Source organism: Rhineura floridana, chromosome 3, assembly GCF_030035675.1.
Source record: "Rhineura floridana isolate rRhiFlo1 chromosome 3, rRhiFlo1.hap2, whole genome shotgun sequence".
In the NCBI taxonomy this organism is placed as follows: Eukaryota; Metazoa; Chordata; class Lepidosauria; order Squamata; family Rhineuridae; genus Rhineura; species Rhineura floridana.
In genome coordinates this window covers 12,012,159-12,028,368 of record NC_084482.1, presented here as the reverse complement: position 1 = coordinate 12,028,368, position 16,210 = coordinate 12,012,159, and the positions used below count along the sequence as shown (strand labels likewise).

The window sequence follows — 16,210 nt, the reverse complement described above, 5'->3', positions numbered from 1 at the left end:
ACTGGCAGGAACCCACCCACCTCCCAAGGCTCTGAAGGCAGAGGCAGAGGCACTTTGTAGATTTTTTTTTTTTTTAAACCTCCACAGCTTTCCAGAGGATGTGTTTGGGGAAGGAGTTCCATACTGTGAAATTTATGCAGCAACAAGACAACACAGGCTCTTCTAGCTTAAATTCAGGGTTCAGCTGGAAGGAGGTGAGCAGCTGAATCTTCTTGTAGCACAGCCAGCTTCCTGCCGAGAGGCAGCGGGGGGGGGGGTCCGATGCCAATGTTTTGCCTGCCATGCAGTTGTTCAAGGCACAGGAACAAGACTCCTGATCTGACTTCCTTACCAATTGACTCTAAAACAACTCATTGCCATGGCGAAGCCTCATGGGAAAACAAGAGCATTTTGCACAGACAAAACTTCTGTGATGGCACCACTCCTCTATGTGGACACTGTGCCTCGGTTTCAAGAATGCAAGGGTTAATTTCCTACAGCTGAGGAGTAAGCAAATCCTGGGCAGAAGAGGACACCCAGGAAGCTAAAGTATTTATGATCATCAGCTATGTCAGGAGTGGCCAACATGGTGTCCTCCAGATGTTGTTGGGCTACAATTCCCATAATCCCCAACTAGCATGGCCAATGGACAGGGATGATGGCAGCTATAGTCCCACATCATCTGGAAGGCATCACACTGGCTGACCCCTGAGCCAGCCACTCCAACTCCAAGCACCAACAGTAAAAACAAAACAGGGTAAATTGCTCTTTGCATATTTAATTCTTGCCTATTCCTGCTGTAGTATCTGTGTCCAGCTAGAAGAGACCTTTCACCCAACCTAATTTTTACCATGGGCAACAGGCAATTGGGCCATCTCTTTGAGGAGAGAAAGCCACTTAGGTTGTTGTAACAGATGCACAGGGAGTTCCTGCAGCAGCAGGAGGAGTGGATCTTAGCCCTAGAATGGCCACGCCAAAAAGGCAGTAATACTGAAAGGGCTAGGCCAGCAAGTTCTTCACCCTGAACAGATGCTTTTTAGATGAGTGCCTTGGCACGGCAGGAGATGCCCCCTCAACTGAATCGACACAGTTTGTTAAAAATAGAAGTTCACAAGAACAGAGATGCATGTATCTCAGTGTTTTCGTTCCACCATTTTTCCAAAGACTGTCCAAAACATTTGTGTGCTTAAGGACTAGAAAAACTAAAGTTTGTCTTAAGGGGCCACCCATGGTCTGTTAGAAGACAGAGCAACGCTTGCTTGTTAGCCTGCAGAAGGAAGAAAAAGAAGGCCCACACCTTTAAGAAGCTGTGGCCCAAACCAGTTCTGAACACAACAGCGTTTTTAAGGTGCCTCTCAAGCTGTGTGCTGATTAAATTCAAGTGTGCTGATTAAATTCCTTGGCTCTGGGAATTGTCACTGTATCTCAGATACATGATCATCTACAGTCGCAACACAGCACCATCTGTCCGGGGGGGGGGGCATGCACACCATCACAAATATGGTGCTACAGACCAAGACTGCTGCCCTCAGCCACTGACAAATCCACAGGTACAATAATGTCTCCTACAGACCCTGGACGACAACCTTGGTCACAGCACTATCCCCCAGTCACACTGCGGCCACTACAGACCATGGTCTCTAGTCTCAGACAGGCAGGCCTGCCATCAACTATCAAGAATTGGCTTCAGACAACCAGCATGCAAGGAGCCTGGAAGTAGCCGAGTTAGAGTGTGGAGTCCATAATTGGATGCCCGTTCTGAGGCAGTATCCTATGCTCAGTGGTGCTGAACTTGACAGACGCAGGTGAGTATTTTGGCATCCTGTAGCAGGCAAAGCAGAGGATCTTCCGGAAGGTGCTGCGCATCTCATTGTCCCGGTAGGAATAGACGATGGCATTAATGAGTGAATTTATTTCGGCCAGTAACAGAAAGTATTTCTCCACGGCTAACACGTTGCAACTTTTACAATTGAGGCCGTCCAACAGGAGCACCACCTGTCCAGGGGTCCAGCAGATAACAAAAGCACCTAAGAATAGAAGAGAGGAGTCCCATTAGAATTCTGAAGAAAGTCCCCAACTCCAAGGAATGATACGCACAGCACTTTTTAAAATGTGAAAAATGTTTATGGTGGAAGTTCACACACAATTAGCTGCTGCCTTGTTGCTCTGAAAGTAGCAGAAGCAGAGTCCTGCTAATGGCATTTCAATTCTTTCCATTCCCATTGATTCTAATGAGACCGGTAACTTTAAGAACCAGAGTCTAAAGCTTGCACTTTTCCTTCTCCCTCCCCATCCCTTTTTTCTTGTGTGTCATGTCAGCTGATGGGTGGAAATTCCATCTTCTACATAACGGTTAAAAGGTGCAGGATCCCTGTCCTCTTTTCTCCACCTGGCGATCCTAGGCAGGTGGTGGGTAAACTTTAGAAGACTTGAACTCTCAATCCCTTCTCATGCACATCAAACTTTCATGGCCTTTAACCAGTGTTGCTGGCGGGAGGTTTTAAGCACTACTTTTTGTGCAATTTGTTCCTAAACCTATCCCCAAAAATGGGGCCCGATACTAGCTCCACTGAAGTTGCAGGCCTTAACGCAGGGTTGCCAACTGACCAGAAAAATGATCCAAACCTGGCACTTGTGCCTTCACAGCAGCAGCCTGATGTTCAGACGTAAGTAGAAAAACTTTCTGACAGCATGAAAAAAGGCATCTTCACCCCTCAAAGCCACAAACATCCGGCCACACTCCCCTAAACACAGATAAGCGTATCTGTAAAGTTACCACACAACCCTCCCAGGTGACTCTCTTTTTCTGCTCAATCTAGATTTATTACTCAACCCCACCCTGTTGTCAGCTGCAGGTCATTACCAACCAGTTGGGTATCCTTCCCCCTAAAGCCGTCATCCAGCCACTCACTCTTAATGCCTCCCCTGCTGCTTCAGCCTCCCTCTTTTCCCCAACGGAGCTCATCTAAGGGTCATTATTTCCAGAGATGCTGCTGAGCCGCCATCAGAGAGCAGCCTCAGGCTCAACATTTAGGGCAGGGCACCTAGGAGGCTGAAGCCTGATGAAATCTGGCCTTGGGCTTTTCTGAAATTGTAGTCATGTCAGAGACAGGAGGGGATACAGCTATTGCAGAGAGCGCAGGTATATGCATGCTGAAGTCAAGGGCACGAGAGCCCCATCCATCAGCAACAACAGACTGGAGGAAGACAGGCTGTGCTACAGTTTTGGCACCAAGTAGATTCTCCTCTGTTCCTGACGGACCAGTATGGTCAGCCCACATACCACACAGAGCATATAGAGTGCACCATCACAAGCACATTGCTGCTCAGGAACATGCTATCTGAATGGTCTCTCGTACACACAAATTATTCCTTGGGACAGCACCCAACTTTTGGATCAAAGCTGCTAGTTCTAGGTACCAAGTGGCGACTGTTAGAAGACAGACTCCAATGTATAGCCAATCATTTGACTGTCAGCTTTAGAAGATTTAAAACGCCCCAGATTAATCAGGCATATCTTTTTTTTAAAAAAGCTAAATTGTTCTTAATATTCAGTAGCTACAATAAGAGGCATTCCTCATCCTTTTGCAAGAACTAGATGCCTTCTGTGTCGCATACAAATAATGCTTCCTCCCTCCCCATTTGTTTTTCATATGCACAAATCTACAGATTTAGGCTGCAATCCTACCTACATACCTGCCTGGGAGTTTAAGTTTTCTTGAGCTCAATTGGGCTTACTTTTGAGCAGACATGTGCAGGAGTGCCCTGCCCACTGGCTAAAGGAATCTTAGTCAATTTGTCAAATGGCTTTCAAGTTTCAACAAGTGGCAGGCCCAGGTTATTAAACATGGGAAGCAACAGCAAACTCGAGGAAAACCCCAGGCTTCCAGAAGTATAAAAACAAGACAATGTAAGGGAAAAAACTAGCCCAATAAGGACTGAGCATGATCTGTGATCATGACATGCTGTCCAATTGCTGGACGGAGGAAACGGGTGCTGGATGGAATGGAGTGTCCTAGAAAAAGGCATGGGTGGCTGGAACTCTGGAAGGTAGCACTCCACTGTAGCTGCGTACACACCATACATTTAACATGCACGGCTTCCCCCAAACTGTACTCCTCACAGAGCTACTACTCCCAGTACCCTTAAGAAATTACAGAAGACAGCCACAATGAGAAGGACTTTTTAACCATCACAAGATTAGGTTTTATTTTTCAACTTTATGAGTTAGAATATTGATCCCTTTAATATTTTAAACACTGATTATGGGGTGCATTTACTAAGAGTCACCTTACAGCAATACCCAACGACTGTCATCCAGCAAAGGGCTTTATCTGAAAACTTCCCGCATATCCCCTCCAGAAGAAAGGTCAGGATCATTCTGCCTTCCCTCAGGCTCCTTGCTGCATATCAATGCATCAATCCTTGAGCAAACACTCATGGAGCGCCTTCTATTGAAACTCATACAAACCCAGACAGATAGGCTTACAGCATACGCTACAGAAAAGGGACTGTTGTCACTGGCAGTACATCACAGAGAGAGTTTTATTAGACCAAGAGAAGCCCAAGAAAGCTATATTAGAGTTGCTAACATTTATTGCGCTTTACTCACATGCACCTTTAGCAGCAGCTGTTGCGCAGCTATTAAGTAAGTGAAAATGACTATTTCTATCCAGCAAAAGGTGTAACCTGCCAATTGCTATATACATCAAGAAATCTGTTGAAAGCACAGTAGCAGGTTAGTTGTAACTGTGGCTTACTGAAACAAGGCAACTTCAAACCTTGGCCTCATCTTTAACAAAGAAAAAAAAACCCAGTTATTCAAATGACCATAGTTTTCTCACCATCTATTGACATATATATGAAGCCAGGGAGGCAAATTTAAAAACATTGCCGCCACTTAAAAGGCTTATGATCCAAGATAGCCTAAAGATGAAGGAAAAAATGACAGCACTAAAATAGCCAAGATTTATTTATTATTATTATTTATTTATTTATTATTAGATTTATTTATTATTATTATTTATTTATTTATTATTATTATTTATTTATTTATTATTAGATTTATTTATTATTATTATTTATTTATTTATTATTAGATTTATTTATTATTATTATTTATTTATTTATTATTAGATTTATTTATTATTATTATTCCTCCCAGCAGGAGCCCAGGGGGGCAAGATGGGGCAGGAACAGTGCACTGATGTTCAGCCTTTCGGCCTTTGAGGAAGACACTCCACATTGGATTTGCCATGGAACTCCTACATGCTGTGGAACACTCTGAGGCATATTCTGGAGCAAGTGTGTGGCACCTTTGGCCCTCCAGATGTTGTTGAACGACAACTCCCATCATCCCTGGCCATTGACCATGCTTGCTGGGGCTGATGGGAGTTGTCTTGCAGCAGCATCTGAAGGGCCAAGGGTACCACACACCTGCTCATGAGGGTATAGTCTTCACACTGAGAATGGCCCGGGCTGCTGGACCTCCATTGCCCTACACCAGGCATGGGGAACCTCCAGTCCATGGGCTAATGAAGCCCGGGTCCCAATTTGGCTTGCAAGATCGTTTCCCCAAACAATGCCCACCTGTCCCACACCTTACATCATATGCGGCATCAGGTGAGGGGCAAGTAGAGATGCCTTACAATGTGCTCCCAACTACGCATAGACTAGAGAGGTGGGCAAACCCAGCAGAAAGCGGAGACTGAAGCGGAGACTGAAAACAGAGGCAATGTCAAGCTTGCTAAGATTGGTGGCACTGCTAAGAGCAATGGAGCTGACCCCTGCAGATAGCAGCACTTGAAGTCAGGGCTGATGCGCAGTAACCTTCGGCTTGCCACACTACAAAGGAAAAATGGCTCACCGGATGCCATAGTAACATAAGGTGACTGATGTCAAAATGGCCCACTAACTATGGAGGAACCCGGGATCTGGCCCCACCTTCCCTACATGAGAAACGCAAGTTGCAAGTACAAGGAGAAATTTTACAAGAATGAACATGTACCTATGGTAACACCAGTAGCAGCAGCAAGCGGGCTTTGAGTAAAACTTGGTTACCTTTATTTATTTAAAACATTTATATAATGCTTAATCATTTGCATTTCTAAGTGGTGTGCATAAAAACAAGCCATACATAAAAACAGTAGAACAAATAAAATCATCATAAAACCAAACATTGTCTTAAATTCCTACTGGAATAAGGAAGTTTTAGTTGTAAGCCTAAAGTTCGACAAGGAGGGTGACTCTCTAATCTCAGTTGAGAGGGAGTTTCACAGGCTTCAGCTCACTACACTTGAAAGCATGGCTTCTTCCTGAGGAACGCTTCATAGCCTATTCTCTGGGAGCTAACTGTTCTTGGGAACCAGGGTCCAGAAACCGCTGATGTAGTGGACAGACACAGCGCTGGGTTTTGCTGTGTGAAACCCAAACATTCAAAACCAGGGGTGTGTAATCATTTTAAAAATGTATTTAAAATGAAATGAGTCCCATTTGGGCTTTTTTCTTTTTTTTTTTAATGAAAACAAGAATTCATTCATTTTGTTTTCCCACTCACTTTCAATTGCTTTGATTCAAGGAGATGTTTTACATTAGAAACAGTATAGAATGTATACAGTTCATAGAAAGGTCACAGAGAAAGAAAAGTGATGTACTGGAAAACCCCATTTACTACAGATAGCAGTCAGACTACCTGTGCACCTTTTAAAATTGCCTATAAAACAGTGGCTCTTTTGACTGGTGGATCTGTAATTTGGCAAGTCTGATGGCTAGTGAGGAGGAGCAGAATGTCTGAAATTTTCATGCTATCTGGATGGCAAAATTATAGACATCAGAACCTTGTTGGGGTCTCCAATTGAAATACATACACAAATAAATACAACCTAAAACAAATTAACTGAAAAGGGAAGGAGGAAAAAAACCTTCCTCCCCACCCCACCCCCAATCCTTGCATAGCCCTATCCAAAAACCCACTCACTTCATAAAGCGGCCTTGGGACAGCCATTGTTCAATGTAACCCTTACAAGTTGGGTTGTTGTAGTTAAATCAAATTAGAATCAAAATGAAAGATTTTAAAAAAAACTAAACTAGTGGCAGAAAGCACAGAAGGAGACGAGCCACTGATGGTCCATGGAAACTTAGGCAGAAGAGGAGAGGCTGGAGATGGTTTGAAGAACAGAGAGCAGATGCTGGTCCAGCAGCTGACCAGGGCATAAGGAGCAGAATGGGGAAAGGTACAACAGGAATGAATGGACAGGAGCAAAATGGATGATAGAAGTCCAGCACAGAGAACCAAAGTGTGTACAAATTTATTATTATTATTATTATTATTATTATTAGATTTATATCCCACCCTTCCTCCCAGCAGGAGCCCAGGGCAGCAAACAAAAACACTAAAAACATTAAAACAAAACATCTTCAAAAATGTTACTTAAAAAAGCTATGAAAACATCTCTAAGATTAAAAATATTTTAAAGAAAGTTTAAGAACATATTAAAAAGCAATTCCAACACAGATGCAGATAGATTATTTATGAGCGGAGAGGGAAAATAAGGATCGCGACTTGCTGTTCCCACGCCCAGCTTCCACGTGTTCAAGGGGGTGTCTAGACAGAGTCTAAGCACACCCACTCTCATGTGTTTAGCCTCCAGTAGCATTATGCATACCTGGCCAAATGTAGGCGTCAGGTGGCACAGAGAGCCCACTCGCATAAGCCCTGTGCAGACACCCCCACCCCCAAATCAACATTAGCAGCACTGAGAATCTGAATTTGCTTTGCTAGCATCCACACGTGTGTCAGCTTAGACAACAAGCAAATGCAAGAACCCACACTTGCATTTTGTGGATGCCAACATAACTCCATCTTGTTGTTTTCCAGCATTCAGACTTATACAATCATGCACTTGTGACTCTCGCCGGGAAGCAAGAAAACCAAGAGTACACTCTAAAAAGCATTTATGTGCCCATCTATTTTTATTTTATTTGTTGCTCAGTGGCCCACTCTCACTGCAGTACCACACAATCACATCAAGCCAATCAGTTCCACTCACCTAGAAGCAAGGTACCTCTAGAGTGGCTTCGGCCAGATAGGCGGCCTAAAAATTAAATTATTATTTTTATTTATTTATTTTACAAATGGCTTATGGGATGGGATTGAGGGGCAGAAATCTAGCCATTTTCTTATGCTTGAAGCGCTTTCTGACCACCATCATGGCTGAACTCTCTTCCTTCAAAACTTCCTCACTTCTCCTGAAAAGTCCCAGGTTTTCACCTAACCTATTCATCCCCATCCGCAACTGAAAATGAAGCGCAAGTAATTACTGTCCTTGTTTTGCCCCCAGTCAAAATGTAGATTATAAATTCCTGGGGAAGCTTCTGCTGGTGTTGCACTATAAAGCAAAAAACTGGCAGGCCACAGACTTGATACACATTGATGGCACTAAATCAAGTGACTATCCCTTGCTCCAAGGGCCTGATCCAGTCCCCCAAGAAAAAATTTATGTCCCTTCCCAAACCCCCACTGATTTTGGCGGTGATGGCAAAAAGGAAAAAAATTAAAGTTGGTACAGTGCTGGGCTGGGCAGAGAGAACTTAGAACTGCCCAATGATAAGTAATTGTAATTTGGCACAAAGTGTACACTGCTACAACACATCTGTGCATTTTCCTCGTGTGTGCAAACATGCTTTCTTTCTTACATTCCATGGCATTTAGAAGCCTACACAGAGTGGGAGAAACTCCTCAGAACTGGGAATGTGACAGCACTATTGCAGAAGAGTGTTGTATCTCCTTCCTATTAGATATATTGATGAATACTCTGTGGAGAGCAGTGGTGGAGTCTGAGGGGAGTGTCTTTGGCAAGGGGAGGAGAAATAGGTATGCTTGATCCAGGACTGAGGTTCCAGGGGAGCCTGGACCACTTAATTTACTTTTCACATTATCAGTCCTTTTTTACCTCACCTAATATAACTTTTGCATGCCTTGAATTGTTGAACTGCCCAAATGTTGTTTTTTAACTGCCCATTTCCTCCCCCCCCCGTAACTTCCCATTTTAAATCTGGCAGCTTATTTTAGGTCATCTCCATTTTGGGTTACAGCCACCTCTGGTATGCGGCCCCCAGGTGGTTGGCAAAGAGTAAAAGCAGCCCTTGGGCCAATAAAGGTTGGCCACCCTTGCGCTCGATAAGAATAACAGTAAAGGACTTCATGGCAGGTCTGAGTCCAGCACTCAGTATGGTGGGGCAAATCCTGGCAAGGGCCACTGCAGCTGCCGCCGCCGCCACTGAGGCCACAGTTGACAAGGCTGCGCTGGGTGGTGGCAGCAGTGAGTGGAGGCCCACCCTGCATGCATGCTCCGGCTGGCACAATCATATTAATAATGTTGGCCCTGTTCCTGACATACACGCAGAGGCAGAGAGAGTTTCACTTGGTCCCACTACATGCACGTCCTAAACCTGGAGCCTGAGGACCTGAAACTGTTAAAAGGGAAAAGCTGCTATTAAGCCAGCATGATCTAAACCCAACATATTCTAGAAGGAGCAGCCCGTTTGCCCAATTTTGCTATCGGCTTAACAAAGCTCAAATTCATGTCTTAAAGTTAAAAAGTGCACATTTCATCTGACGAGGAAAAGCTACTCTGCGTTCTGTTTGAGGAATGAAGTTTATTTCCCCTCTGGTCTGGTCATACATTCCTCACATCCTCATCATCTGCCCATACCAAGACCTCAAGAAGCACCCTGCCACATGTCCACACGCACCTACGCAAAGCCAAGATATCTCATCAGTGCACAGGAGGAGGTCTGATTACATCCTCCTGGCTCACTCTAAGCCCTCAAGGGAACTAAGCTTTGGCAGACATCTCTAGTGCAACCCTGTTAAGGCCTGGCTCAATTCCATCCCATCTCAGTCAAGGCAGAGCAACCTTCTGCTTCTTTCCTTGGGCAAAGTAAAACACTCCCCTTCAAAAAAAAAAAAAGACTCAGCCACTTTGGGGTGAATCACAGAGGCTGGCTCTTTTGATTCATGCCAGCTTGGCTTTCTGTCTCAAGGCACTAATTCAAAATCCTGTACCACTATAGATGCTTCAAAGCAACCTCACTCGCTTTGAAGGGATCATCCCTCAATGGTAGCTCACATAGCTTTGCATGCTGAAGTTCCAACGTTCAATCTCCAGTACAGTGGAGATCAAATAGCAATCCTAGGGAAGTCCATTCTAAAGTGCTTTAGAAGTCTAAAGTGCTTCTAGATAAGATGGGTGGGTGCAATAGGTCAATGAGACGTCACAAACAGGTCGTTCACAACAGATTCTTTTTACTTTTCGGACTGTCCCTAGAAAAGGTAAATCCTCATTTTTTTAAAAAAGAGGGGGATAGAGGCTGGCATTGACACTAACAATGTCAATCAGAGGCACCAATGATCCCACCATAAACACCCAGCTGGAAGCACTCTAGGACACTGAAGAGTCACTGCCAGAGCAGAGAGAATACAAGGCTAGATGGACTAATGTTCTGAGTCAGTATAAAGCAGTTACATATTGCATTCATATATGCACCTCTGTACTACTTGAAGTACACATCTCTCTCTCTAGCTATGGCATAAAAGCATGCCACTTTATTTTTGCTACACTTGCTGCTCTCAATCTAAAGATTGTTTCTTGTAACAGTTCTGTTTAAGGGAGCCATTTGAAGGCATTCCTTTTATTTCTAATTATTACTTATTCACTTTTATCCTACTGTTCCCCTAAGGAGCTGAGTACATGGTTAGCTCTCCTTACAACAACCCTGTCAGGTAGGTTCAGCAGAGAGTATGCATGACTTGGCTTAAGATAACCCATATAACTTTGTGGCTGAGTGAACCCAGACTTCCCCAAGTGTAGTTCAAATCTCTGTCTGCTACTTCATGCACACTCTTGTCCCACCAAAGTTCTGTGGCATTCAGCCAACTTCCAGCTCAAGTTCTGATCCAGGACAAGCAAGCCACAGCATGCACCATATATAGGCATCATGGAGCCTTTTGCTTACTTTCTTCAGCAGCAGCTCCCCATCGCTCTGCTCTGAAAGCAGTTCTCTGAAATTTGGGACTAGGTCAGAAGTAGCTTCCAGAGCGGTAAAACGGCAATCGTTGTACCGGATCAGAAGGGTTTGTGCTTTTCACCAGCTGCATGCAGAGAAAAATTCGGAACACAGGGCTCCCTCTGGCCCCACCTTTTCCTACAAACCATGCACCTCAGCAGGGATAAGGAGAGGGGGAGCAGGGGGGCAAAATCCCCAGGGCATAAACATCTGGAGGGCCTGGGCCTCTGGGGACCTGGACTGTGAAAAAACAAACAATACTTTACAAAATAATTTTTGTTATCTCAACAGAACAGAGAGTGTCTATAGCGTCTGTTGTCAAATCTCAACATATCCAAGTCTTGTATAAGCCCCAACATTATACAGCCATGAGAGTGGCTGTATACTATAGCCAGCATGGATTTTTCACATTCTGCAATGTTAAATTGAAAATATCCCCCCATACCATTCTGATGCTTCCCATAAGCTCATTCAAAACAAAACCTTACAAAACTTACAGTCCTTAACTCAGAAACACTTGTTTAACAACCCTCTAAATTTTCATGGTGATACACAAAACAGTCAGCGAGAATCAAGAGTTCAAAGAATAAAAAGAGAGAAAAAAACCCAGACCCCTTTTGGAATTTTTCTGTCGGGGCTCATAATTTTTGAAATTATTGAAACTCAGCTGTGTTCACTGAGTACCTGTAATCCTATTACTGACCTTGCCCCATACTCTGACCTTCATCTTCCGCAGTTTAATTTTTTTTTTTAAATGCCTGGCTGATTTTTAATTAATTTTATAAATTTTACATTGAATTCAAAGATAATGTCAGGCATGCTCAGTAAGAACCAACTGTCAATGTTCTAACAGCCAAACTCACAGCTGCTGGGCTTGCTTAACCAGGGGGCCACACCCACACCAGACCTTTATTTCACTTGAGACAGTCATGGCTTCTCTCAAAGAATCCTGGGAAGTGTAGTTTGTGAAGCGTGCTGAGAGGAGACTCCAATTCCCCTGACAGAGCTCCAATGGCCAGAGTGGTTTAACAGCCACTCTGGTTGAAGGTCTGTGAGGGGAACAGGGCATATCCTAGCAACTCTCAGCTTAAGAGTATCAAGCTGAGACCTAAACTGCTAGGCCCCCGTAGTAGCCCCCAGTTCAGTTCACAGAACTGCTAGGCTCCAGTCCACATCTGTTCAAGAAGCATTTCCCACTGTTCTCTTAAAGGAAGAGTACACTACAGTAGCAGATAAAGAGAAAGCTAATACATGGGAGTGCATGTCACCTCTTCTGATTATTCGGTCTATGACTAGAATACTTGGAACATGACTACATGCATTTTGGCATTGTTTTAGGGTGAAATTAACATAATGAATACAAGTCTAAAGCACAGAAGAGAAAAGTGAGAAAAATACGAAAAAAGCAAAAATAAGTAAAGTCAAATATGAAACACCTGTTCTTCAAACATCAAGTTAATATTAGTGTACAGTATTTGCAGGAAATTTAGGACCACCATGGATTCTCTGGACCTCCTTTGTACTAAGTAAAAAAAAAAGTAAGGCTATTTAGACCATTGGAAACAGCATAAAATTAGCCTGAATTGATATAAAGTACATGTCTCAAAATGATGTTGAATAATACATTAAAAAAAACTGCAGTGCAAAAATTATGCATTTTCCAAAGGTTATTTTGAATGGTATTATTATTAATAAGTATATCAACTATCCCATTCTGATAAATGTTTTTCATTTATGTTCAATTATTCTCGCACTAAATTAAACCTACAGCTGGTATAGCACAGTATTTATTTTATTTATTTATTTATTTATTTATTTCAATTTTTATACCGCCCATAGCAAGGCTCTCTGGGCGGTGTACATCGAGTAAAAACACTTTACATTCAATTTAAAACCACCTGGTCATCAAATCAACAATTTAAACATACAGCAAAAACTAAGATTAACATAATTAAACCCATTAAATACAATTAAACCCATTAAATACAGTAGGGAGGAGAGGCTGGCTGGGAGTCCAGAGTCTGTGATCAAATCCCCGCTTGTGTCTCCTGGGTGTCAAGGGCCAACTAAAGGTCACCCCCACAGTGAGTGGCTCGGGGTCACACGCCCTGCCACCTGTGCAGCCGTGAGCAAGCTGCAGAGTCCCAAGGAGCCCAGTTGCCCCCCAGCTGGCAGTTGCGGATAAGGAAGGGGCTGACTTGTGCAGCTGTGGCAAGCTGAGGAGGCCCTAGCCAGCTGGGGAGGACTAACCTCAGAGGGAGGCAATGGTAAACCCCCCTGAATACAGTTTACCATGAAAACCCTATTCATAGGGTCGCCCTAAGTCGGGATCGACTTGAAGGCAGTCCATTTCTATTTTCAAATTAAACCTAAGTCACTTAAAAACTTGTTTAAAGGAAGTAGTAACTTTTCGTTTGGAGAAAGATTGGGGGGGGCGATCATGCATCTGGTCACAGGCCCAATGCCCATTGGGAAAAGCTTCACGAACTCTTGCCAGTAACATAACTGGTCAAAGGCATAGCAACCCTGCCAGGTGCTAAACACTAGGATATATCTGGACATAAAAGACATCTTAGGGGGTACCTGCACTGGCTCTTTGTAACACTGGTTTACTACTACTGGATGTGCTCCTTCTATTTCTACAGTCCACAGTGGAGCTACCAGTAATATGGTGTTAAAGTTACAAGTGGTAGTTCTACTGTTAACTGGATCTTCCACTTGTTCAATGTTGCTGACCCCAGGATGCTTGAAAGAGTGTGCTCAAAAATGTCCTCCTGTGCATTGGTGGCTGGGCCATGTGGCCTTGTCAAAAGCAACTTTGCCCATCCACTCTAAGTCAAAGGATGGCCTGGCTCCTACTTTATTTCTTAGCCCAAGCATATGCTGAGAGCAACCCCAGCCCACTCCACAGTTTAGCAGCTCTGTGAACAGTACAGCTGTAGCAGTTAAGATGAGAGTACCATTTGGGGGTGGGGTGGGGAAACAAATCAGCAACTGATGACTAAAAGAGAGCACAAGTCAGGGATTCCATGTGCAATTTGTGCAGGGCTTCCAATTGTCCCATGAAGATAAAAAGGTAAATACAGATAAACAGGGCAGAAATGAAAATAAGTAAGATATAGAGATGGGGAAAAAGCAGGGTGGCATATTGTACAGGCTTGAGAACTGTAAGTCATACTTGAACTTTTTGACTTGATTGCTCGTGGGGAGTAGGAATTACCTCCAGGCATGGAAGTGTTACAAAAGTAGGTTCCCTCCACCACCATTTAAGCCCACAGATGAATAAAATAAGCATGTGTGGATAGGCTGGCTAGAAAACAGAGAGAGAGAAGAGCTTGGACTAGCATGATATGTAACTTTATTTGCAATGGTAGGGCAAATTCCCCTATAACCACACTTATAAACTATTATAGATTTCATCCCATAAAGGGATGGATAAGGACAGATCAGAAGATGGCCGGTGTTTGTAGTCTCAGGAAGCCACATAGCAATTTTATAATAGAGGCCAGATCTGAGCTGGAATCTTCCCAGATTCCTAGTTTTTGGCCCACCAGCAGAGCAATCTTGGCACAGACACACAGAAAGAACAACCTGGTGCATTATATGCCGCAATTGTGACTATCAGACCAAGCTAATCACCGTCTAGAACTGACACAGCCACCTACCTATCACCTAATAATTTTCCTTCCTTGAAGCTGCTATTTGGAACCACCAGCAAAAGGGACATTATCAATAACTGAGGAAGGTGCCAGCATTTTATAGAGGGAAAGAATAAACATCTGCCTATGTTCCAAAAGGAAACTCTGACTGCAGAGAAACTGAAGGTCTGAAGAAACATCTACTTACTGAGGATAATGATGACTGTCTTGATGAGGTTGATCATTGTCTCCTTATAGCGTGGATGGAAGTTGGTATGCTTGGACATCCGTGCCATTTTCCTCTTGACGTAGATGAAGATGTGAGTGTAGACAACCACCATGATAAGGAAGATGAAGAGATTGGAGATGGCCCAGAAGGTCAAGTATCTGCGGCTGTAGAGTGGAGCCATCCTGGAGCAATCGTCCAGATTACACAGACAGTGCCAACCGTATGAGGGAATGAGGCCCAGCAGCAGGGCTGTGATCCAGATACAGCAGATGAGGATCATTACTCGCTGATTAGACATCTTGCTGTGGAGCTGCATGGTGAAAACGGTCTGGTGCCGCTCCACTGCAATGGCCAAAAGATTGACTACCGAGGCAGTCAGGCTGGTATCCAAGAGGCTGTGCCTGATAAACCAAGTCTTGAGAGAAAGCTGGGCTGTCCTGGGCCCTGTGTGGAACATCAGGAACATGTAAGCAATGCCAGCAAAGAGGTCAGCAGCTGCAAGATTCCCCAACAGGTAATAGATAGGATAGTGGAAGCGCTTGTTGATAGCAATGGCTGTAATGACCAGCAAGTTGGTGAGCAGTACAATGATACTGACGGTCAAGCCAAGAGCTACCACCACGATATCCTTGGACTTCCATTCGTGGGACAGCTTCTTTCCACTGTTGTTGTAGAAGAACTCAACTGTCTCATTATCATAGCACCTGGTCATCTTTTCAAATTGGCAACCCCTGCAGTGGGGTGGGGGGTGGGAAGAAACAGAAAACAGATTAAAGTCTTCTGTTCAGCCTACCTTTAACCTTTGGAGAGGAGACAGGAAGACAGGGCTGCTGACTTAATATTTCCTGCTCACATCAGGCACAGGTTGCTCTCCAGTTTCTTATCCAAGACACAAAACTGTTCCAAGCGCTAACAGTATTCCCCCGACGCAGCTGTCCCCACATGGCCTCGCTCATTTAAGATAAACAAACCTGTTGTAGGGTTGCTAGTCTCCAGCCAAAGACCACAGGTAATTTTGACAATATCTTGGTGAACAGAAAGCCAGCATCTAACTCGTAGTGCTTCCACATGTACACACACCACCTAGACTGGGGTGGTGAATCTGTGGCCTTCCAGATGTTGTGTTGGACTCCAACTTCCATCAGCCCCAGCCAGCATGGCCAACAGTCAGGGATGACAGGAGTTGTGCAAAATCTGGAGAGCCATAGGTTCCTCATCCCTGACCCAGAAGTTGCTTTTTCTGCCTGAGTGGTTGTTCTGGCTTACTACTACAGTGAGAAACCAGAAACTGAACTTT

General features: G+C 44.0%; 1 protein-coding gene across 3 annotated transcripts in view; it reads right to left on the bottom strand.

The window, feature by feature from the left end:
• Window positions 1-741: 741 nt before the first annotated feature.
• The window catches only part of LPAR2 (lysophosphatidic acid receptor 2), a 59,008-nt gene continuing 43,539 nt past the window's right edge, over window positions 742-16,210 (bottom strand). For all 3 annotated transcript variants that reach the window (XM_061614475.1, XM_061614473.1, XM_061614474.1), the window contains 2 exons: window positions 14,893-15,644; window positions 742-2,006 (listed from right to left, as the gene is read on the bottom strand). In XM_061614475.1, the coding sequence (XP_061470459.1) occupies window positions 1,705-2,006; window positions 14,893-15,625 (1,035 nt within the window). In that variant the 5' untranslated portion in view covers window positions 15,626-15,644 and the 3' untranslated portion in view covers window positions 742-1,704. The remainder of the gene's footprint in view (window positions 2,007-14,892; window positions 15,645-16,210) is intronic.